Source organism: Oryctolagus cuniculus, chromosome 1 (assembly GCF_964237555.1).
Source record: "Oryctolagus cuniculus chromosome 1, mOryCun1.1, whole genome shotgun sequence".
Classification (NCBI taxonomy): domain Eukaryota; kingdom Metazoa; phylum Chordata; class Mammalia; order Lagomorpha; family Leporidae; genus Oryctolagus; species Oryctolagus cuniculus.
The window spans coordinates 79296633-79321313 of NC_091432.1; the positions used below are offsets into that span (position 1 = coordinate 79296633).

Consider the following 24681-nt stretch of genomic DNA (forward strand, 5'->3'; position numbering starts at 1 on the left):
TGCACCTCAGAAGGTATGGGAAGATGGCCCAAGAGCTTGGGCCCCTGCCATCCACATGGGAAATATCGATGGAGTTCCTGGCTCCTGACTTTGGTCTGCCCCAGATCTGGCTGTTGTGGTTACTGGGGCAGTGAATCAGCATATGGAAAACCTCTCTCTGTCTCTCTCTGTCTGTCACATTGCCTTTCAAATAAACAAAGAAGTAATTTTTTTAAAGGATGCAAAATAAAGAGAAGCAAACACCATGCTCCATTTCAACAGTAACATAAGAAATTAAGAAGTGATTAGAAATTTATTAGTTAATAGATTATGAAAATGCCAAGACATCAGAGTCCCAAATTCTAACTCTGGTATTACTTCAGAAAATTTCCTCCCCATATCTGTAGCCTGATTTGTCAATTCAGGTTAACCCGGAAGTTCTAAAACTCCCCTTCATGCTTCTTAACTGCCATCCTTACATCTATAGTCTTCTCATTTAATAGTGATAAAGCCAGGTAAATAATTCTAAATATGTACATAGGACTTATTTACATATTTGAGATAATCTTAAAATCCAACTCTGTGTGTGTCTTTTTTTTTTAATCTCAAGCCCTGTGAAGGTACTAAGGAAACTATCCATTTATGTATCATTTTTGATACATTAAATTGACGCCATTATCTTTCCTTTTAAAATTTCATTTGATTTCCTTCTGCAGTTTTCACACCCTGAAATAACTTGGTGTCTTTTAGAACCTGAAATTACCCTATCAAAAGAAGGGAAGAGCTGCAATAAAAGGCTGGGCAAAGCTGTGCCTGACTACAACTTGTGGGAAAGAGGCATTCACTGGGGAACCACCCACTGTACCCTGTCATTTTCTTGACTTGAATGTTCTCAGGGTATCTGTCATTTCTCCTGGTACGGCAAAATAATTCTTACATGATCTCTGACATTACCAATGATTACGGAGTTGAAGCTTTGGCTACATTACCCAACTTGAAATGTAGCCAAATATTTTTTCAGTGTGTTTTCATTTACATAAATGTCAGTCTCTGAAATTGTCTTTCATAGATAGGATAATTTTTTAATCCTAAGTTTTAATTAGTTTTTAAGAAATTCAATGTAATTTGTAGATATAATTCTAATTTTTTAAGATTTATTTTATTTATTTGAAAGACAGAGTTACAGAGAGAGAGGTAGAGTCAGAGAAAGACAGAGGTCTTCCATCCACTGGTTTACTCGCCAACTAGCCACAACAGTCAGAGCTGAGCTGATCCAAAGCCAAGAGCCAGCTTCTTCCGGGTTTTCCACATGGGTGCAAGGGCCTAAGTACTTGGGGCATCCTCTGCTGCTTTGCCAAGTGCATCAGCTGGGAGCTGGGTCTGAAGCGTAGCAGACAGTACTCGAACTGGTGCCCATATGGAATGCCAGCACTGCAAGCCAGGGCTTTCACCTGCCGTGCCACAGCATCAGCCCCTGTAGATACAATTCTAAGAATGTAGTGATATTCCCTTCCTCACACCCTCCATCCTTCCCTCTCCCTATTCTTTTTAGTTTTTGAGATAAAATATTTTAAATTCATATCACAGTAAAAAGCCTTAATACTTCAGTGAATAAGTTTAACAAGTAAAAATTAAAAAGACCCTAGTTTTGTGGGAATAGAAACAATGGCTATAAATAATAACTGAATGGAAAAATGACCTTTTCAGTCATATATATTTTCAAGTAATTGCAGATCATTAAAACTATAACAGTGTAACATTATTAACCATTGGTTTGACCAATGTATAAAACAAAGTTCCACAAAACTATACTTGCAGCAATACTGATAAACACAGGCATTTCTTGTTTGTTGTTTTTTAAATTTTAGCTCCCACATAAAAGGGAGAATGTGGGGTATTAGTCTTTCTGGGCCTTGCTTATTTCAGTCAATATCATGTCCTCCAGTTGCATTCATTTTGCTACAAATGGTAGAATTACATTCTTTTTTATAGCTAAATAATATTCCATTGTGTAAATTTAAATATACCACATTTTCTTCTTTTTTTTTTTTTTTTTTTGACAGGCAGAGTGGACAGTGGGAGAGGTAGAAACAGAGAGAAAGGTCTTCCTTTACTGTTGGTTCACCCTCCAATGGCCGCTGCGGCCAGCGCGCTGCAGCTGGCACACCACACTGATCTGAAGCCAGGAGCCAGGTGCTTCTCCTGGTCTCCCATGCGGGTGCAGGGCCCAAGCACTTGGCCATCCTCCACTGCACTCCAGGGCCACAGCAGAGAGCTGGCCTGGAAGAGGGGCAACCGGGACAGAATCCGGCGCCCCGACTGGGACTAGAACCTGGTGTGCCAGCACCGCAGTCGGAGGATTAGCCTACTGAGCCGCAGCGCCAGCCTTTATACCACATTTTCTGAGGGAAAATGCTTTCAGTTTTCCCCTATTTGGTATATTGGCTTTTGGTTTGTGATATACAGCCTTTATACTTTTGAGAAATGTTATTTCTAATTTGTGGAGGGTTTTCATCATGAAGGTGTGTTGAATCTTATCAAATGCCTTCTCTGCATCAAATGAGATGACCAGATGATTTTTGTTCTTCATTATATTGCTGTGATTTATGACATTTATTGACCTGTGAATGCTGAACCACCCTTGCACTTCTGGTATAAATCCCATTTGATTGTGATGTATGATCTTTTATGTGTTTTTGGATTTGATTTGCTAGTATTTTGTTGACAATCTTTGCATCTATGGTCTTTAAGGATATAGGTCTGTAGTTTTCTTTCATGACCATGTTTTGGTATAAAAGTAATGCTGGACTTATAAAGAGAATTTGGCAGACTTCCATCCAATATTTTCAAACAGTTTGAAGAATACTGGAGTTACTTCAAATGTTTTATAGAACTCAGTAGTGAAGCCATCAGGTCCTGGATTCTTCCTTGATGGAAGACTTTTGATTACTGCTTCAATCTCATTGCTTATTATTGGTCTGTTTAGGTTCTCTATCTTCTTGATTTAATCTTAATATATGAATCCAGAAATTCATAAATTTGAGATTTTCCAGTTTATTAGCATATAGTTCTTCATATTAATAGTAGTAGTTTCTTATGAACCTCTGTATTTCAGTGGTGTAAGTTGTAATGTCTCCTTTTTTACCTCTAATTTTATTTATTTGAATTTTCTTTTTTTTCTTTGTAGCCTAGCTAGAGGCTTACATAGATTGGGTAACTTAAATTTCCATTAATTTATGCCAATTTCTATAGCAACAAATAAAGGATTTCCTAAAATTTGAAGAACTTTCAAACCCCAGCACTTAAGTTTAGAAAACTACTATGATTCAATAATTACTTATTTACTTCTTCAAAACTACCATTAGGGTGCCAAATGTTCTCAAAATCCCCCTTCTTCAATTTCCCACTCATTTTATCAAGCAGCCAATGAGACATACCTAGTGATGTTAACCAATTTAAAAATAGCATGGAATGTTTTGGAACTTCAGTTATCCATTATTTGACTATTTCTTGACAATGTAGGGGGTCACTTAAACCTTTTTCTACTGTTTTGATTTATAATATACCTAGCAAATATTTGAGTACTTATTTTACATAAACCATGTCAAGGAGACAGAGTTAGTCTAGCAAAGGAGACATTGCCCTTTAATTCTCAGTTTTGTTATGTATAATTTATGTAACTTTGAGCACATCTCATAAGCCTTAATTTCTTCATCTGAAAATAAGAATGATTATGTGGTGACTTATACCAAAATCCACAGGACTGCTATGAAGAATAAAGATGATACTGAAGTTTAAAAGATTTAAAAATTATAAGACGTGAAAAAAGGAGCAATATAGACACTCTCATCTGTTATCATGAGGAATGCAAAGCTATTTAAGACTTCATCCACATCTCTCTATAATTGTACCATACTGTAACAAGAGTTGTTAATATTGAGTGCTACTCTGTCTATAACAAACGTGAGGAACAGATGATCACTGGAATACTGGAATATTTGTATCTGTAATATTAAGTGCAAAAATAATCTCTATTCTTATTTAATCCAAGTGACACTGATGCCCTCTCCCAGTTCCAGTATCAGACATTCACCTTATGCTAATAAGGACCTACATGATGCTTAGGACACAGTATATTCCACAAAACATACTCCTGCAGAAATGTACATGAACACCTTTTCTGATTACATCTAGCTAAGCTTCACAACCAATGAGGTTTAATAAATATACTTGTAAAGAAAACAGAATTTGCAAATAGAAATGATGCAAACATAAGAAAATGGCAAAGCTTATATTTGCTCTGAGTGTGAGCATTGTCAGCCCCATTAAGAGATAACAAAGCTTTTCAAAACAGATGCTTCAAATTGGATCCATCAAAATGATAGTCACTTTTTAATCTTGTTCATCAATGAGACAAATGTTTCAGTTAAAATCTGTCTATTAAATTGTCATCATTCCTAATACCAACCACTTACTCTTCTAAATTCTTCTAAAGCTGTGGCACTTGCATACTTTTAAACAAATTGTGTCAAAACCTACGGAATGCTTTATTTGAAAGAATTTTAAACACTTTGGGAAATTCTGTTTCCAAATGTTAAAATTTTTCAGTCGTGAGCATTACTATTTTTAAAAATTTTTAATTTATTATTTGAGTGGCAGAGAGACAGTTTCCATTCCCCAAATGCCACAATAGCTGAGGTTGTTCCAGGCTGAAGCAAGGAGCTCAGAACTCGACCACATCTCCCACCTGGGTAGGAAGAACCCAGTTACTTGAACCATCACCATTTTTTCCCATGGTCCCATTAGCAGGGAGCTGAAATCAGGATAAGGAGTTGCATATCAAGTCCAGGTACTCTGATAGGTAATGTGAGTATCTTAACTACTATGCTAAATGCTCATATTTAAAAATTATTTCCTGGTGGCCAGCGCCGCAGCTCACTAGGCTAATCCTCCGCCTTGCGGCGCCAGCACACCGGGTTCTAGTCCCAGTTGGGGCGCCGGATTCTGTCCCGGTTGCCCCTCTTCCAGGCCAGCTCTCTGCTGTGGCCAGGGAGTGCAGTGGAGGATGGCCCAAGTGCTTGGGCCCTGCACCCCATGGGAGACCAGGATAAGTACCTGGCTCCTGCCATTGGATCAGCGTGGTGCGCCGGCTGCAGCGTGCTGGCCACGGCGGCCATTGGAGGGTGAACCAACGGCAAAAGGAAGACCTTTCTCTCTGTCTCTCTCTCACTGTAAACTCTGCCTGTCAAAATAAATAAATAAATAAATAAATATTATTCCTGGTAAACAGAGAATCTAATATTGATTTGGCCAAAAATCATAATAATGAAGCATATTTTACAGAACATATTATTATGAAACATTTTGATAGGGTACAATTTTGTGACATACATAAATCAAATATTAAATGTATTTTATGTTTTATAATGAACATTTTAGATTGATACAGTATATGTTAATATTTATATACATACACAGTGTGGAATATATTAATAAAAATTTTGGTCATCTAAATCTAGTCCATTAAAATTATTTGCCATTTCAGAAAGGAGTACCTTGCATGATGTCAGATGATTTCATGATAAGCCATATATATGGAAATATTACATTCCAGAAATATTGAAAAAGAACATAACTCCAGTTATGTCTTTGTTCAGCTACATAAGTGGAAAACTAACCATGTGCATTTACTGCCAAGTTTACAGTGTAAGCAAAAGCCATTAGATGGCAACAAAAGAGAACAAGGTAAATTTCAGTAAACTGGTATTGTATAGAATCCATCCAAGGGCACCATATCTTTCCTCAGAAACCAAATTCCTAAGTCAGTTCCAAGGAATAGCTCTAATTTTCTGGGTGAACCATTTATTTTCAAATTCAAATTTTATTTTTTAACAGAAAACTTTTAAAATATAAATTTCAAAAGCACAACTTTTGGATTATAGCTGTTCTTCCCCCCCATACCAGCCCTCCCACCCCAAACTGTCCCACCTCCTACTCCTTCTCCCATCCCATTCTTCATTAAGATTCATTTTCAATTATCTTTATATACAGAAGATGAACTCTATACTAAGTAAAGATTTTAGCAGTTTGCACCCACACGGACACACAAAGTATAAAGTGCTGTTTGAAGACTAGTTCTACCATTAATTCTCATAGTATGACATGGGGGGGGGGGCAAGTGCACAGTGACTCCTGTTGACTTAACAATTGTAAAAGTCAAATTTTAATGAATTACAAAACAGTCAGGAAATTGTTGCAGTGATTACAACCAAACAACTTCCAGGTATTTATTGAAAGAATTGGCAGTTAGAGATCATGTGAAAATGGAAGATCAGAAAATTATTACCAATGCTGAAAAGACATTCAGTTTACACAAAATACTCATACATTCCAGAATCAGCCAAGAAACAGTTCACTAATCAGTGAAGTATTTGAAGTACCTTGGTTGTTTCCTCTCTTATTCAGAAACTCTTCAACTGTGAGGTTAGAAGAAATTGTATGAGTTCCATCTCATACGCCCCTTAGCCCACACTCCTGACTAATTAATGGGAGAGCTACAAGCCGCAGCATTCCAGGCCACTTCTAGTTGTTGTTTGCCAGGCTTTGGGGAACTACTGCAATCATAAAGCTCACTGTTCCCCTTGACAGCTAATTGAGTAGTTAGTAGTTCTGAAAATTAGAACTTTCTAAACTTTGAGCCCTATCTTGGCCTCTACAGGCTCACTCGAAAATTAAAACATAAATAAACAGAACAAAATTTAAAAGTCTAATCTTTTCCATTAAGTCATTCAGCAAAAACGGCCTCAGGGTCTACCATATTCTCTAAGGACACCATGGTAACAACACTCTCCCAAAACAGCAATAAAACACCACAACTGACACATTATTCAATTTTCATTCTTATACAAATATTTATTGAAGGCTTCTCTGCCATGTATTATGTTATTCAGGGAGAACCCTGTTAAGTGGGGTTCATTCTTGTCCTAATGGACTTTAAAGACCAGAAAGGAAGACAAACAGGCAATTATGATGGGGAATGTTAAGCGTTATTTTATTGTGGGGCTATACCCACTAAATCTTGTCTTCCACAATCAAAACACTTTGGTGCAAAATTACTCAGAAAAACAAACAAAACAATTTTTAATATTTGTCCAAATTCCACATCAAATGCATTCTTTAAAATCCTGGGTGATTTGGCAGTAGTATTTACATCCCAAAAGTCAGCTTGAAAATATACGATTCTTTCAGAGCACTGGAGGCAGGTCACCTGATAGCATTTTTGAGAACAAAGAACCAAAAATGAAAAATATAGCAGCATCTAGATTTGTATAAAATGAATTACTTGTAGACTGGTTTTATTTGTGAAAAGGAAAGAAAGGTGTGGTTTATTTTCCAAACACTTACAAATTTCGAGGCACACTGGGTACTGAAGATAGACAGAGAGAAGTACAGATCTTCAGAAGACATACTAGCAAATCGTGTACTTACAACAAAGTACAATGGGAACCAATGTCCTGGCAATTCTCCCACTGATGGTGAGAACCAGGTATGCTTAAAGGGGTACAGCATCAAGGTCCAAAGTTGGCATGAGAAAAAAGTATTCCGGTAAGAATCATCTGCTGGACTGTTCCTTTATGACGTTCTCTCTTCCCAGAAGAGCAGACACGTACTTCTCAATGGCATAAAAAGTCTCCTGAAGTAATGGTGCCCAAGAACTATCTAGAGAAAGAGCCTTCTATTCCAGCATGGATGCAGGAAAAACAGTCCTTCCAGACAATATGGGTTAGGTATAGACTTACAGGTTAGGCTACCTGGGAATGATGTTAATCAGCTCTGGAGCAAGTGAGGAAGAGTCCATTTTTTAGCAGGAAAGAGCGGAATGTGAGCAATTAGTGTGAACAACAGCGTAATCAACAGAAGTCCCCTGGACAAGGGCATTTCAGCTGAAGTTTAAAATCTCCCCTTCAATTGCTGAGATGTCAAAGGGAATGAGAAAGTGAGTGTTTATCTTGAATGAAAGCATAGTGGTTTAGGCAGGAAAGTCAGTATTTCCTTAATCAGTTTCAGATAATGAAACCCAGGCTTCAAGGCAATTCTTCTCTAAGGGGTCAACAAGAGCCAGGCAGTACACATCCTCACCTATTAAACCAATACTCGCAATGCTTACAGACTGGACTCCACTAGATATATCTACCCCAGTGTGACTCCACATACCACTTACTGGTCTGTGAAATGGCCTTCTTTACTTCTTCAGCCAGTGGGAAGTCTTCATGCCCGAAAGCCACGCTCTAGCATTTTAGTTAGAAGCTGTATGAGCTTAAGCACTCTATGAGACTAATTTTCTGTATCTACAAACTAACAATATATATATTATAAGGCTTTTAAAACTAATATAGTGTCAAGTTCTTAGCATAAGAGTATCTAATTTTTAGATACTAACCTAATTTTTAAAAGATATTAACCACGGGCCGGCGCCGCGGCTCACTAGGCTAATCCTCCGCCTAGCGGCGCCGGCACACCGGGTTCTAGTCCCGGTCGGGGCGCCGGATTCTGTCCCGGTTGCTCCTCTTCCAGGCCAGCCCTCTGCTGTGGCCAGGGAGTGCAGTGGAGGATGGCCCAGGTGCTTGGGCCCTGCACCCCATGGGAGACCAGGAAAAGCACCTGGTTCCTGGCTCCTGCCATCGGATCAGCGCGGTGCGCCGGCCGCAGCGCGCCGGCCGCGGCGGCCATTGGAGGGTGAACCAACGGCAAAGGAAGACCTTTCTCTCTGTCTCTCTCTCACTGTCCACTCTGCCTGTCAAAAAAAAAAAAAAAAAAAAAAAAAAAAAAAAAAAAAAAAAAAGATATTAACCACACCATTTTTCAGGCCAGAAGTACTCTAGGTCTGTAATATGCAGAAGAATACTCCCTAGCAGCCTGGCTTGTCTAAGGAAGCTGCTTTTTCCTTCATGTAAATGCATCTTCCATAGGACCACCTTCTCATCAATAATTTCTATCTGTGCATCTCAAAAGAACCTGAACCATCATTTTCTCCTTACAATACGTCCTGGAATTTTTCAAGGTAAGTCGAGGCAAGGAAAGTACTCAGGAAGAGACAATCCAAATGTGAATAAAACAAAGCACAAAGTTCAAATGCTGTCCAGTTTGAAACATAATTTCAACAGGAGAGTATCCACAGGAGGAAAAAAATTCACATGTTTTACATTGCTCATAATAACGTTGGACGTTGGATGAAGCCACCTAAGACTCCGTCTCCTCATGACTTTCTGTTTTGCTTCCTGCACAGTCTCTGGTTGTTCACACTCCCAAATGGTGGTGACCCGTCTCCAAGGAAATGTTCAGGAGGGCAGGGCCCTTGGAGGTAGATAGCAGGACTCCTCTGCATTTTACATGCAAATAGATTCCAGAAAAGACAGCAGCTGCTAGAGGCCTCTGCTAGCTTGCTCTTGGTAGGTCCACTGCAGCAGGCAGTTCTGTCTCTTAGCACCAAAGTCTGTTCTTGGCTGAGGGTTTAAAAGAGCCCCTCAACAGATGTTCTATTTAATAACTATAAGACAATAAAAACTAGAGTTATAAGCCAACAGGGATCATACTTGTCTCTTCATATGTATTCATATTAATTTCAGTTAAGTAAAAAGGAAAAAAAAAACAGCATTAATAGTTGAGATCCTAGGATTTTTTGATGTTACTTAAGACATTCAGAAAAAGCCATTCTCAAGCAGGATACTTAAGCAACACGTATTGTGCATGCAGCCAACTTGCTTAAGAAACACATGCATCTAAAAGGAACTGCCATGGTATAAACCTAATATAATTTTGAAATGTGCTTAAGAAACAGGGTAAATTATAGCCACATAAGTACATTAACATGTATACCTTAAAATTCTAAATGCAGGGCTTGGTGCTTCTTGAATCTGTATGTGGAGGTGCTAGGCTTTTACAGAACAAAGGCAACAGTTTATCTTTTCAAGTGGTGGAGGGGGGAACTTTCTCCCTAACTAAGAGAAGAGGCTTGGGACAGAATTTCATCAACTGCACTCAGAGTACCTTATTTATTTGTGGGAAAATGCAATAATGAACGTATTCTGGGACAGTTTTGTGTTCTATCTAAGCTATCTTTGTATATTAAAGATTATAGGAAGTTCTGAAATAAAGAAAACTATTTAACACATTCTATACTTATTCTACTACCATAAAGAACTAAGAAGAAACATCTGATGAGTTTCAGCTTTAATGATCACTTTGATCTGTTATTATCAGAGGCTGAACAATCCCTACAGCATAACCAGACGAAATGAAGACACGAGCAATCAGCGGGCCCACCAGTAGTCGTGTGGGCCACTTTGCTCCGTGATGAAGTCTGGAAACTGCTGATTTAGGACAAAGCTATGGTGCTTCCAACACTTGTCCCAGTTCCCTTTTTCATATTTCACTTCTGTTAACAGCCAAATAAAGGAGGAAGGGAAACAATGTTATACTAAAACACAAAGAAGGGTAAGTCCCTATCAACTTTACTCTCTAAACACCCATTTTTTTCCATTGAAGTGTTAGACGTCTAAATTTATGAACCAAGTCTAAGCAATGATTTAAATTTTCCTTCCAAAGGTGTGAGGAGAATGTAAAGACTGAAAAAAAAAATCCCCCTCTTCCAAGTCAACAATCTATGTTCTTGGTAGAAGCCAATTTTAAAAGGCTAGGTGATGTCTACAGGGATGAGCTGTCAGGTTTCAATTTCTGTGAAAGAGCCGCCTTCTTTCCTGGAACACAGACCTAAAATATTGCAGCCTCACATGGTCTCTCCGGAAGGACTCTTCACAGGGGAAGAAGAAGCAATTGGAGGCAGCAAAGCTACTTCAAGAAAGTGAGGTGAACTTCAACCTTTTCTCAACTGGGTCTTGACCTTTCAGGGCTCATGTCTGCTCTGGTCACGAGTATCTTCATGGGAGAGTTAATCTGATCTGTGCAAACATAATCTACTAAAGTGGAAAAGCATTTACCGTATATGGTGCAGCCAAATTAGAAGAGGCAGATAAGCAGATTGAAGCAAGCAATGAAAAGGAAAACCAAAAACTCTTCAGTTTCCCTGTCTCTGATGAAAACAGTTATTAATTTGCATAAGCCACTAAGAAGGAGAAAAGCTTGTTTTTAAAAAGAAGGTTAAAAATATATCAGTGTAGCTCACCCAATTTGTTCCTCAGATGTGGCAAATCATATATCCCCACAGTTCCCAGCTGCATGAACAACTGACTGACAAAATCTGTGACATCCTACAAAGAGTTCACAATGGCAAACTGAGTCATTAGCTTGAAACAAAGCACCATCTTGAAAAAAAAAAAAAAACATGTAAAATTGTTATGTATGCATTAAGCTCTACACTGCTTCTTTGCCAAAATTCGAACCATCTTAAAAGTAAATCTCAAGCTGTAAAAAAAACTTGAACCCAATGTACTAAATCTATATTTTAAAAAATACACGTCTCAATAACAATTCTTCTAAAATTGCTGTATCCAACAACTGAACCCAGAAGGCACAGTGGGAAAATGGCACAAGATTCCCACATCCTTTATTGGAGAAATAAAGTCCATATTTCTGGCTCTTGGGACAAATTTGAAGTTTACAAATCGCTAGCACTCAAATGGGCAACAAAATTCTCTGGTAAGGTATTCTCAACAAATTGTTCTTGTGTTTGAGTAGCATCTTGTTTTGGAAACACCTATAGTGATATATTTTTAGCATTTAGCTCTGTAAAGATTAAAAGGCCAGGGTGAGTATTGTAGCACAGTGGTTAAACCATAGCTCGGAATGCCTGAATTCCAAATAGAAGTGCCTCGTTCAAGTCCTGGTTCATTCAGCTTCTGATCCAGCTTCCTGTTAATATGTATTCTGAGAGGCAGTAGCTGATGGCTCAAGTACATGCTAGCCATGTGGAAACCCAAACTAAATTCTGGGCTCCTAGCTTCAATCTGGTCCAGCCTCAGCTGAGGCAGGCATTTGGGAAGTGAATCAGTGGGTAGAAGATACCTCTTTCTATCAGCATTTCAAATAAATAAAAATAAACATAAAAACTTTAAAAATAATACTGTATTTAAAAAACTCATAGGTGCCTGGGGCTGGTGCTGTGGCACAATAGGTTAATCCTTCCCCTGGGTACTGGCATCCCATAGGCACACTGGTTCTAGTCCTGGCTGCTCCTCTTCAGACCCAGTTCTCTACTATGGCCTGGGAAAGCAGTGGAAGATGGCCCAAGTGCTTGGGCCCTGGCACCCACGTGGGAGACCTGGAAGAAGCTCCTGGCTCCTGGCTTCAGAATGACTCAGCTCTGGCCGTTGCGGCTCCTTGGGGTGTGAACCAGTAAATGGAAGACCTTTCTCTCTCTGTCTCTCCCTCTCACTGTCTGTAACTCTACTTCCCAAATAAATAAATAAAATCTTAAAAAAAACCTCATAGATCCCAAATAAGAGCTCAATTATAAACCGATAAGATTTGCTTTAATAACGCTAAATAAATTTTCAGCCATAATGAGACTAGTTTCCCTCCCACATATTTCTTTGGCCCTTGAGTAGCTTAATATTCAAAATGAAATCTGAGTTCCTTTCCTACAGCTTCCTTCTCCAGCAAGTTTCTTTTACAGCTTCAGAGAAAGTGAACTAAGAAAGCATAAAAGGTTAGAAAGCTGATTAAACTTGAGGGCATTCTCTGAGCTTAGTCTGTTTCATGGGATGTCCTTCCTCCAGGCAATTGGTAGGGAAGATGGAATGCTGTACGGAGCGGTACTGCATATGTCATGATACAAAATGAACACCATACATAAAAACATAGAGAAGAAAAAATAATCTCTTACCCTCCCATCACATATAGTCAGGGACATTTAAGCATCTCTGTATATTCTTTCCAGTTTTGCTACACTTGCACATACTTTTAAGAGGTGCAAATTTGCTGGAATATGCCGACTATGACCAAATGGTAAATGTCCTGCCCAAAACAACTGCCAATGCTATCGGCAGGCCAGATTTTTAATAGAAAATTCAATTTGAATTTGAATACCTCTAGGTAAGTTTTAATTTCGCCATAGGTCTAATTACTCTTTATAGCTTCACATGAAGTTGTCTGAAATGCTTAGGTACCCGGGCTGAAAGTGTATCTGAGTTTGTAACTCATATAAAGTGTTCAGATAACCAAATGCCTGGATGGAACTGAATAAAGTACTTTAAAAAATGCACCTATTCTTCCTACCTAAGTCAAACTATACAAAAACATTCAGGGTCAAGATTTCTTTCCAAGCTTTTATATAGCTTGGAGTCATATGCAAAACAGATAGATTATCCCTACCCCACCCTCAATTTCTCAAGCCAAGTAAACAAGGACTCAGGAACCCCAAATCAAGAAAACCGCTCATTGTGCAGATAAGTCTGAATAAGAACTAAATAAAGCAATTCCAAGTGATAGGAGTGAAGTGGTATCAATATCGCTTGGAAGCTACACAGACAATAAGGAAGCTGTGTCTGCCTGCTTGTTGGGCTACAGGATGCTGTGGAATGCTCACAGCAAGCAGAAGATGGAGCAGGAGCCTAACAGAACACCTTGCATGGATCACCTACTCAGTAAACTCTTGAGGGCTGGCACTGTGGTGCAGCAGATTAAGCTGCCAGCATCCCATATCAGAGCACAGGTTCATATCAACTGCTCCACTTCTGATCCAGCTCCTTGCTTATGCACATGGGAAAGCAGGAGAACATGGCCCAAGTGTTTGGGCCCCTGCCACCCATGTGGGAGACCCAGATGGAGCTCCAGGCTCCTGGTTTTGGCCTGAACCAGCCCTGGCCATGGTAGCCATTTGAGGATGAAATAATGGATCTCTCATCTTCTCCCCTCTCTGTCACTCTGCCTTTCAAGTAAGTTAAAAACAAAAACCTGGGAATAATAACAATTAGAAGTAATTTAATGAAAGGATATCTGAAAAGGGTAGAAGAAAGTACATGGTAATGTCTTGTCTAGTCAGTGGAAAGATCCAGAAAGCCAACTGATAAGTAGAGTAACAACACAGAGTAAGGGCAGCAGGTATACTGGGCGATCATTTGTCAAATATTTTTGTAATGGCAGTGGGCTGAGTAGATCATGTTAAAATTTACATAAGACACTTAAAATAGAATAGCAGGGGCCTGTGTTCTGGCACAGCAGGTAAGGCCGCTGCCTGTAGCACCAGCATCCCATATGAGCACTGTATTAGCCTCCTGCTAACGTGTCTGGGAAAACAGTGATGGATGGCCTGTGGGCTTGGGCCCCTGTATCCATGTGGCATACCCCCAAAAAAGCTCTTGGCTCCTGGTTTCTGTAGCCTTTGGGAAAGTAAACCAATGGATGGAAAACCTCTCTCTCTATCTCTCCCTCTCTCTCTCCCTGCCTTTCAAATAAATAAAACAAATCTCCTTTTAAAAAGTGGATAGCAAGTACTACTTAAGTTTGATGATTTCTCATTTTTTTAAGCTTGTGGGAAAAATTCTTCTGTGCTTCACTCATTCAACAAGTTTGCATTTTTCTTGTGTTATGCACTTTTCCCAGCATGGTTTCCCCAGCACACAGTAGGAAATACCCTGATGCTTGTGGTAAAGTCCAACAAGCTTTTGTGTTAACAAATGGCACCAAAAATGCTTAAATTTCCTATCATCTACTCAGCTACACTGCGTAATTTTCCTTATATTTTTAAACCATTTCCCATCGCTCTTACAGTTTATTTGTGAAAATAACATGGCATTTTATCATTGTACAAATTATATTATCTGAAACTGCCTGATTAGATTTTAAAGATAAATATTTTATTTAGATTGTACTCTACTCACTGAAATTATGATCTTTATCAAAAGGCCTAACTACTGACGAGAGTTTTTGAGTTTTCTTTTTTTTAAATCACAATCCTATTAGTTTTACTATTATTATTATCATTATTCTTAAAAAATGGCTCTGAAAATGGTTCTGCCCAATACACTTTAAAAATAAAATAAAATCAACAGGTATCCCTAATGAGAGAATATCCATTTGGACAACGCTATCCAGAAACATGAACAGGCAGGGTTTCAAAGCACTAGTCTAATCATTAACTTATCCCCTGCATACACAGTGACTCATTTTCATGTGTAGTGCAGAGCATTTTAAATTTCTTTTCTTTTTTTTTTTTTTTTATTTTTTTGACAGGCAGAGTGGACAGTGAGAGAGAGAGACAGAGAGAAAGGTCTTCCTTTGCCATTGTTTCACCCTCCAATGGCCGCCACGGCTGGCGCGCTGCGGCAAGCACACTGCGCTGATCCGACGGCAGGAGCCAGGTACTTATCCTGATCTCCCATTGGGTGCAGGGCCCAAGCACTTGGGCCATCCTCCACTGCACTCCCTGGCCACAGCAGAGAGCTGGCCTGGAAGAGGGGCAACTGGGACAGAATCCGGCGCCCTGACCAGGACTAGAACCTGGTGTGCCAGCACCGCAGGCGGAGGATTAGCCTATGGAGCCACGGCAGGGGCCACATTTTAAATTTCATTTGAAATTAAAAAGCAGTTTCCTATTGACTAACATGAATACTATCCCGAGACTATGGTGAAATACCAAGTCTGTTTACACTATGATTCAACAAGAACTGAAAGGTACTGTTTCAATTCCTCAGCCAGCCAGCCTCCCTACCTATTGGCTCTAGACTCATATTAAAACTGAGAGCAAACTGATGAAAAAAATATTAATGGAGAGAAACTTCCCTTGTCTAATCCTAATTATTATGTTTCCATAAATTAAATGATGATTTAAAAGTTTCCCCACCAGTTTCTCCAAGTTGGCAGAATTGAAGAATAAAAAGTTTTCTAAGCCAAATGTGCAAACCATATATTACACCCCACTGCCCACTCACATAATAATTTATTCAACATATTTCCCAACTGAATGCTGTTTCATCCACTTTCATTTGTAAGCAAGTATCAACCTGTGCAACAGCAAACCACAGTAAGTCCACACTGCATCTTGCTCACTCTCAGAAGCAAGCTGACCATCTGTCAGCCTAAGTAGCCACTCTCCAGCCATAAAGCTTAAATGCTATCGCAAGCTTTTCTAATTAAGTAGGACAGCCCAGCAAGATGCCTAAGGAGATGAACCTAAAGAATAGTAAAAGACTGAGGCTGGTGTGGGCAACCCACATCAGCGCTGGTTTGAGACCCAGCTGTTCCATTTTTAATCCAGCTCCCTGCTGATGTACCTGGGAAAGCAGCAGGAGATGGCCCAAGTTCTTGGGTCCCTGAACCCACCTGGGGGACCCAGAAGAAGGCTCCTGGCTCCTGGTTCTGCCTGGCTCAGCCCCAGCTGTTGAGGCCATTTAGGGAGTGAACCAGCAAATGGAAGATCTCTCTCATTCTCTCTCTCTTTGCCCTTACTTCTTTCTCTCCCTCTCTCCTCCCAATTTGCTCTGTAACTCTCCCTTTCAAATAAAAAACAAATAAAGTATTTAAAAAAAAGAATAGTGAAATAATGTAGTAACACAAGGTCTAATCCCTAGCTTTGTTATGATTTGTGAAAGTACAAAACCTTTTTTTTCTGTTCTATGCAGAGAAAGCCCTGCTGCACCATTTTGTGCCCCAAGCATTGGACCACCGTTGTCTGGAATCCTGCATGTAAGCTATCCTAATAAACTCTTCGTGGTTCTATGGAGCTTCCCTCTTCATATTTTGGTTTCAAGATTCCTCAAGAGTTTGAGGACCATCACATGCTTCCTCCACTGTCAGGTACAAATGCTTACCATGAGTCAAACGAGAAGAAAAGGAGGAAGAGGATGATGACAGGAGATTATGTACGTGGAAACAACTTCCTTGAGTACCTCTATTTTTGTGAAATATTTCCATAGGTAGTTTGATCTGAGGGCAAAGAACTTTTGAAAGGCTGTGACAGAATAACTGTCAAAGGTCAGCAAAGTCACAAATCTGTCAATTAGCAAACCAGGAATTCTACTCAGGTTGAACACATCTACCACATACAGCTTACATTTTTTTTTTTTTTTTTTGTCAGGCAGAGTTAGACAGTGAGAGAAAGAGACAGAGAGAAAGGTCTTCCTTCCATTGGTTCACCCCCCAAATGCCCGCTACAGCTAGTGCTGCACTGATCTGAAGCCAGGAGCCAGGTGCTTCTTCCTGGTCTCCCATGTGGGGGCAGGGCCCAAGGACCTGGGCCATCCTCCACTGCACTCCTGGGCCACAGCAGAGAGCTGGACTGGAAGAGGAGCAACCGGGACAGAATCCAGCGCCCCGACCGGGCCTAGAACCCAGGGTGCTGATGCCGCAGGCGGAGGATTAGCCTAGTGAGCCGTGGCGCCAGCTACAGCTTACACTTTTTAAAATTCACATATTGTTAAGATTTTTCAAAAATAATACATAATTAATGGGGATGACATGGACTGCTGATCACCAAAGGCCAGCATGCATAGAGTAACTCCACCAGCTGAATATCAGACCAGTCAAGCCAGTGAGACAGAGACAACTTTTCTTCTCCATATCTCCTATTCTTTGTTTTCATATTAGCCTATTACATTTATCTTCTGTACATAGGACACTTATAAAGACTTAGGGTGAGTAACAAATATATCACCTACAGTACTTTGAAATAAATATCACATTGAAAATATTCAGGGGCCAGTGCAGTAGGTTAAAGCCCAGTCTGGAGTGCCTGCATCCCATATGGGCACCAGTTCAAGTCCCGGATGCTCCATTTCCAAACCAGCTCTTTGCTATGACCTGAGAAAGCAGCAGAAAATGGCCCAAGTGCTTGAGCCCCTGCACCTGCATGGGAGATGTGGAAAAAGTTTCTGGCTCCCAGCTTCGGATCAGCTCAGCTCTGGCTGTTGTGGTCATTTGGGGAGTAAACCAATGGAATGGAAGACCTCTCTTTCTCTCTCTCTGTAATTATGTCTTTCAAATAAATTTAAAAAAATATCTTAAAGAAAAAAAAATTCACAAAATTGAAAACTGAGTTTCATGGGTTAAAAAGAGTCCTTAAGAAACAAATTGTTAGAAGTTATTATTCTATTAAACATGGTCTGCAGACAGAACACTAGATCATGGTGAAAAACCAAAACTCACATGAAAAATTACAAGTCTTAGAAGTTATGCCTGTGTTGCTGCTTTGTCTTTTGCAGTCTTTAACAGATTCATTCTCCACTTTCCCACAAATCTCTGCCAATGGCCAACCCTTACCAGATGTTCCAAAGGCCGTAAACTCTTTCCCACAAGAAAGTCTGTTTTTATTTAGACCCTATTTTATGTATAATGAGAAACAGCTAGTTTCAGACTTGTGGGTACAGTTTACTTGAATCATTTAATACTCAATCTACAGGAAAATTTTCAACTCTTTCAGAACATACAGGATGGACTAGAATTTTTTCTGAACTATTTTAATGTTCAGTGCATCTGTAATTGGAAGCTGTGTTTATGTATACGATAAGGACAAAAGTTCCTTCTTAGTAAGGAAAACGTGCTCAACAGGCTGCGTTACCTACCTTTTACTTTAATTAGTCTAGGAAGTGACTCCTAAGCTCTCCATTTCTTTTGTCTTAGTTTAGTCAAACAAGCTATTCATATTAATATATTTAGTGCACTGTATTTCTTCAATGAGTCATTGAGGTCAATCACTTAGATGCAATGACAAGGACAATATGAACTCCAAGAAAACAAAAATGTAAAGTCTCTCTACCATTCCTACATACTCAGCACAAAGTATATATTCAATGACTAAGGCAACATTTAAGAATGAAGGCGTAGTAGTTAAAAAAAAATAAAAACAAAGAATGTAACCATACTTACCAAAACCTAGGTTTAAATATAGTGGATTATATACATTCAAATATAGATAGGTATTTTTTAATTACTGAAATCATTTTTAAAGAGAGTGGCAAAAGTATACCATTTAACTTCTCTTAAGAGCGGTATCCACTGTGTTTATCCTTATAATTTAAAGTTAAAATTCTGAGAGACTCCTGATCAGAGGAGGCATCAGATATCAAGTCATGGTTAACACAAATGCACTTTCCGACAAAACTAACCTTAAAGAAGGCAAACCATTTGTAGTCTTTCAACACAATCTCAAAGCCTTGGTTGTAAATGATGGTGAAATGGCCAGAATTCCCAAGTTCATCGTATGCTGTATCCAACTTCTTAAGGTGTACTACTACTTTTTTTTCTGGTGGTCCTAAAGAAAGGGAAATGCAAAACAAAGGAAAATTATTTGAATATCAATGAGCAGAAAAATTTTCTCAAGGATTTCCATTATTTGATCTGGTTGTTTTCCTTTTATACTACTACATTTGGTAACACAGCCTGGGTATGAAGAAATCTGTCTCTCACTCGTCACCTCTGCACAGTTGCTGATGGTTCCCAGAGATAGAGAAGCACCATGTATCCCAGAAAGCAGGAACACTCCAGAAAGCATAGCTCCTACTTCTGCATCGCATCCAAACATGGACAAACATGTTCAACGGAGGAATGGGATGTGCTCAAAATTATAGACAGAATTTAGAAGGCGAAATGATAGTCAAAGAGTGAAAAACACGAGAAAACGTATGACAAAGAGATAAACAGCCTATCTATAAGATCATAAGGAGGATAATGTGTTAAGTCCATGAGAAGTGGGGTCCTTTCCCCTTCAAGGCTGTGCAGTTTCAAACTTTGGAATCTGGATCCTTCCTCCAATTTTTCAGCAAACCCCAGGTTCTTATCCTATAAGACTAACTTTTGCTGACAGGAATTATACCATGAAGCTCCAGAAGATTAGGGCGAGGATGTGTGGATGTCTCCAATTTCAAAGGCGGCTCCTCAGGAAGAGGCTGCCTGAAAAGGTTTCAGTTGTATCCATCTGCAAATTTCTCCCTGGAGACAGTTTTTCCATGGCACCAATTAATTCTCTGACCTGGGAGATTTCAGCACAGTGCAAATCCTGATGTCCCTTCTGCCCAACCTCGACGTTTAAAACTATCAATGGTTATAATGCCCAGGATTACAAAACACCATGCAGTCATGTGGAGTTAAGACTGCTAAATCTGCCTCTCTAATTTGTTCTGTTGACAAGGAAGTTAACAGCTGGGAGCCCTACTCATTCTGCACAAGTCACAGGCTGCAAGGGTTTGGGCAGGCTAAGTGTGATTTTTCTGACTTGCAGTTGTTACATTTTTCTCTTTTTCACCAGATTTTTGTCCTAGAGATAGCTATGCTAACTGAAGGGATCTGGCTAAGACACAAGATTTATTAAATCTTCTTGGAGCCAGGTATTGCACTTGGCTCAGGGTAAATATAGTTACTGAGTCGAGAGGGGTTTTTCTGGTTTGTTTGTTTTCTTTTTTAAGATTGTGTATATTCTTACAATACATACAACAGTGCGGAGTGGCATCCCAAATTTTCCAGGACTTGCAGCATCAACTTACACCCAAATCAAAACCTCTGAGGCCAAGGCCCAGTGACCCTGGAAGTGAATTTCTAGCTTCTGAATCCCTGAAGCATTTCTCTCTTTTGTGCTGTGCACACTTTTTTATTATTATTATTTATAATTATTTGCATCGTGTCTCACCTGTCACCCTCTTTGCACCTATTCTGCCCCTCCCCCACCACCAGCAGGAGCCTTGCACACAGGGGTATTCACTATTTCTTATTACGGAATTGAAATTTAATACAAAACATCATAGCCTTCTTTCATATTAAAAAAAAAATCGCTGGAATTTATGGATCCTTTCCCGCAAACACACAGAGGGAGAAAAGACTTGCTGTGTTGAGCCTTTTTTGTCTTCACTACAATTTCAAAAACTACCCGATTGGACCGGGGAGTCAAAAGACCGCAGGTCTGAAACAACCCAACCCAACCCAACCCAAAAAGTACAAAAAGTAAGAGGGGGAAAAAAAAGTTTTGGAAAAAGCGTGTAAGCTCCAGGAAAAGAAAGTGTAAGGCTGAAAGTTCTCGGGCCAACTTTAATTTGGCGGCCCTGGCACTGGAGAACGTAGCCAAGAGACTGACCGCTGTCCTTCGCAGACGTCCGCGACCGCGCACAACCACCCGGGTCGGGGTGGAGTGGGGGTGCGGGAGCCACCGCGAGGGCTCAGCAGCCATAAAGCGGCGACCCTGAGGAGTCCCAGGCCGGCGCGGGAAAGCAGGTGGGTCTAGGGGCGCCGGCAGCTTACCCATGACCGAGCAGTTGATGTCGCGCTGCGAACCACTAGGGCCCACTTGGAAGACCCAGGTGCCTAACAGGTCGGGGTAAGTGCAGTTGGCAGGCGTGTCGCAGAGCACGGTGCAGACCCCGGAAAGGAACAGCAAGAGTGCGGCGAGCGGCAGACTGCACACGGGACCCATGGTGGCGAGAGCCTGCACCGGAGCGGGGACGCCAACAGGCACCGGAGCGCCTGGAGTACGCAGAAACACAGCCTGGGCCGCGCGCGCCTAGAAATAGCCAGGGGTCCGGAAACCCGCGGCCCGGAGGGGCGGGGCTACGGCGCAGTTTGGGGGTGGGGATGGGGTTGGGCTTCGGGCGCAGTCCCGCCCCCCAGGTGGGGGCTGAAGTGCTCGCACTGCCCATGCCTGGCTGCGGCTGACCCTGAACTCCTGGAGAGCCCGGGAACCTTATTCAGCAGCTAACGGAGGATACACCAGGGTAACCAGAATAAGAATTGAAGAGGGCCGCGAAGGGACCCTGCAGACACTGACTTTGCTCCTTCTGCGGGGAGAGAGAGAGAGAGAGAGAGAGAGAGAGAGAGAGAGAGAGAGGTGGAAGTGTAACAACTGAAGTTCACTTCGGCTGCTTTTATTATCTCATTGGTCTTCTCGGGATCAATAGCCTCATAATCGAAGCTGGGCTTTATTTCCGTTAAAAAACTGTGCTTACTCACCCCCAACCACTTTGAGGATTTCTCTTCCTTCCTTTCCCAACTCTACCTTTTTATTTGCTTGGCTTTGTTTGGTTCTCTGATTTGCCTGTTTGTCCACAAGAGAATTTGTGCAAACTTTCAGTCTTGGGGTACCTATTAATTTTGCATTTCACCCCTCCCCCTGCCTCTGGAACTTTATGGGATTTTTTTTTTAACTTTATGGCATTTAGTTAGGGGGAGAAATAACCTGTAAGAGGTAATATTGCTCAACCACTTTTGTCTGACAGATGAAAAGCAGGAGGTCCAGACAGGAAGCAGCTTGCCCAGGCAGACAAATGGGACCGATGATGGCAAAAGGCTGTCTTAGGGGTGGTAACAGTGTGCCAATCCAGTGCTCCACAAATATTAGGTAGCACCATTTCCAGGTGCCTCCATGCTCGGTTTAGGGTCATCTTGTAATAGCTTATGAGCTTTCCTGTCTGTCCTTGGTAATTGGAGCAGCTTTCTTTACTCAAACTTACTAGGTGTCAGGCCCAGTGACACCATGATGAACAAGACACTTGATGTACCCCAGTCCTCTTAGGCACATGTGTTTTTGCCCCATCCAACTGGCCAGAAATAAATATTTATATGTCCACCTTTTGTACCAGAATATAAGCATTCAAAGGGAGCAAGTCCAACTTACTCATTGTTATTTTCTCGGATTCTGGCTTTCAAACACTCAGAAAAGTGTTCTTGAATGTTAAAGTAAGTGCAATTCATATCGTTATCTTGGTTTCTAAGCCTGAAAGTCAATCTCAGTGTGAAAAGTGGAATTGTCCTTGAAAGCTCAGTGATATAAAGACTCTCCAATGGGCGCACAAACTACAGAGCCCATGGAGAGACCAATGCCTCACTGCTAGATTTTATAAACAATTTTAGGACTCAAAATTGCCGTCATAAAAATTAGGCTAACACACTTACTATTTAAACATACACAAACAGAGTAACATTGCTTTTCTAAACCTCTTGTAAAGTATGTCACTGGTTGTTAAAACATTACCATTTTTATTGGGTCATTATTATTGTAGGGTCAAATAAGCTAGACATTTCTTTGATAGGGAGAATCAAAATAGCACACTTAATTGTGAAGAGTTTAAAATGGTCTTTATTCAATGAATGGTAAGTACAAGGGGATCTTGGAGACCTCTTAGGATACTGGATTCATTGGAATATTGTGTGGAGAACTGAAAGCAGAATCACTTGCTGAATGTCGTATTATCACTTATTAAGAGTCAAGAGTCCCTGTTAAATATAAGAGTGGGAATAAGAGAGGGAGGAGATGTACAATTTGGGACATGCTCAATTGGACTTGCCCCAAATGGTGGAGTTAGAAATGTGCCATGGGATTCTAATACAATCCCATCAAGGTGGCATGTACCAATGCCATCTCACTAGTCCCAGTGATCAATTTCAGTTCACAGTTGATCACACTGATAGGTATAAGAGTCAAAGGGATCACATAAACAAGAGTAGTGTCTACTATTACTAACTGATAGAATAAAAAAGGGAGAGAATGATCCAACATGGGAAGCAGGATACACAGTAGACTCATAGAATGGCAGATGTCCTAAACAGCACTCTGGCCTCAGAATCAGCCCTTAAGGCATGCGGATCTGGCTCAAGAGCCCATGAGAGTATTTTAGGCATGGAAAGCCAAGACACTCTGGCAAAAAAAAAAAAAAAAAAAAAAAAAAAAAAACACCCTAAATGAAAGATCTCTATGAGTGAGATCCCAGTGGAAAGAACAGGTCTTCAAAGAAGGAGGTACCTTTCTCTGAAGGGAGGAGAGAACTTCCACTTTGACTATGACCCTGTCAGAACAAGATCAAAGTCGGCGAACCCAAAAGGCTTCCATAGCCTTGGCAACTCATGACAAGAGCCTAGCGAGATTACTGATGCCATAAACAAGAGTGTCAATTTGTTAAGTCAACAACAGGAGTCACTGTGTACTTACTCCTCATGTAGGATCTCTGTCAATGTGTTGTCCAATGTGAAGTAATGCTATAACTAGTACTCAAACAGTATTTTACACTTTTTGTTCTGTGTGGGTGCAAACTGATGAAATCTTTACTTAATATATACTAAATTGATCTTCTGTATATAAAGATAATTGAAAATGAATCTTGATGTGAATGGAATGGGAGATGGAGTGGGAGATGGGAGGGTTGCGGGTGGGAGGGAGGTTATGGGGGGGAGCCATTGTAATCCATAAACTGAATAAAAGTTAAAAAAAAAAGTCAAGAGTTAACCTCCTGTGCCTTGATTTTTGGTTTAGTGTATTTCATGAACATTTTTTAAACATTTATTTATTTATTTATTTGACAGCTAGAGTTATAGACAGTGAAAAAGAGAAAGGTCTTCCTTCCCTTGGTTCACCCCCAAAATGGCCACTACAGCCAGAGTTGCACCGATCTGAAGCTAAGAGCCAGGTGCTTCTTCCTGGTCCCCCTTGTGGGTGCAGGGGCCCAAACACCTGGGCCATCCTCCACTGCCTACCCGGGCCATGGCAGAGAGCTGGACTGGAAGAGGAGCAACCGGGAATAGAACCCAGCATCTATATAGGATGCCAGCGCCACAGGCAGAGGATTAACCAAATGAGCCACGGCGCTGGCCCCTATTTTTTTTTTTTTTCTTAAGATTTATTTTATTTGAAAGTCAGAGTTACACAGAGAGAGAAGGAGGGGCAGAGAGAGAGAGGTCTTCTATCTGATGGTTCACTCCCCAATTGGCCGCAATGGATGGAATGCCGCCCATCCAAAGCTAGGAGCCAAGAGTTTCTTCCAGGTCTCCCGTGTG

General features: G+C 40.5%; 1 protein-coding gene and 1 long non-coding RNA gene across 4 annotated transcripts in view; one reads left to right on the forward strand and one right to left on the reverse strand.

The window, feature by feature from the left end:
* Window positions 1-24681, reverse strand: part of CTSC (cathepsin C) — a 60806-nt gene that overhangs the window by 26952 nt on the left and 9173 nt on the right. The window contains exons 1-4 of one of the 3 annotated variants that reach the window (XM_017344110.3): window positions 21160-21457; window positions 19038-19183; window positions 11162-11246; window positions 6866-9526 (exon numbers count right to left, since the gene is read on the reverse strand). In XM_017344110.3, coding sequence (XP_017199599.1) covers window positions 9516-9526; window positions 11162-11246; window positions 19038-19183; window positions 21160-21331 — 414 coding nt within the window. In that variant the 5' untranslated portion in view covers window positions 21332-21457 and the 3' untranslated portion in view covers window positions 6866-9515. Of the gene's footprint in view, window positions 1-6865; window positions 9527-11161; window positions 11247-19037; window positions 19184-21159; window positions 21472-24681 lie in introns of those variants that run through there. The other 2 variants (XM_002708644.5, XM_051850404.2) reach the window with 2 other exon arrangements.
* Window positions 20827-24681, forward strand: part of LOC138850260 (uncharacterized) — a 121195-nt gene continuing 117340 nt past the window's right edge. Inside the window, exon 1 of the long non-coding RNA XR_011390012.1 lies at window positions 20827-21132. This is a non-coding gene — a long non-coding RNA (uncharacterized lncRNA). The remainder of the gene's footprint in view (window positions 21133-24681) is intronic.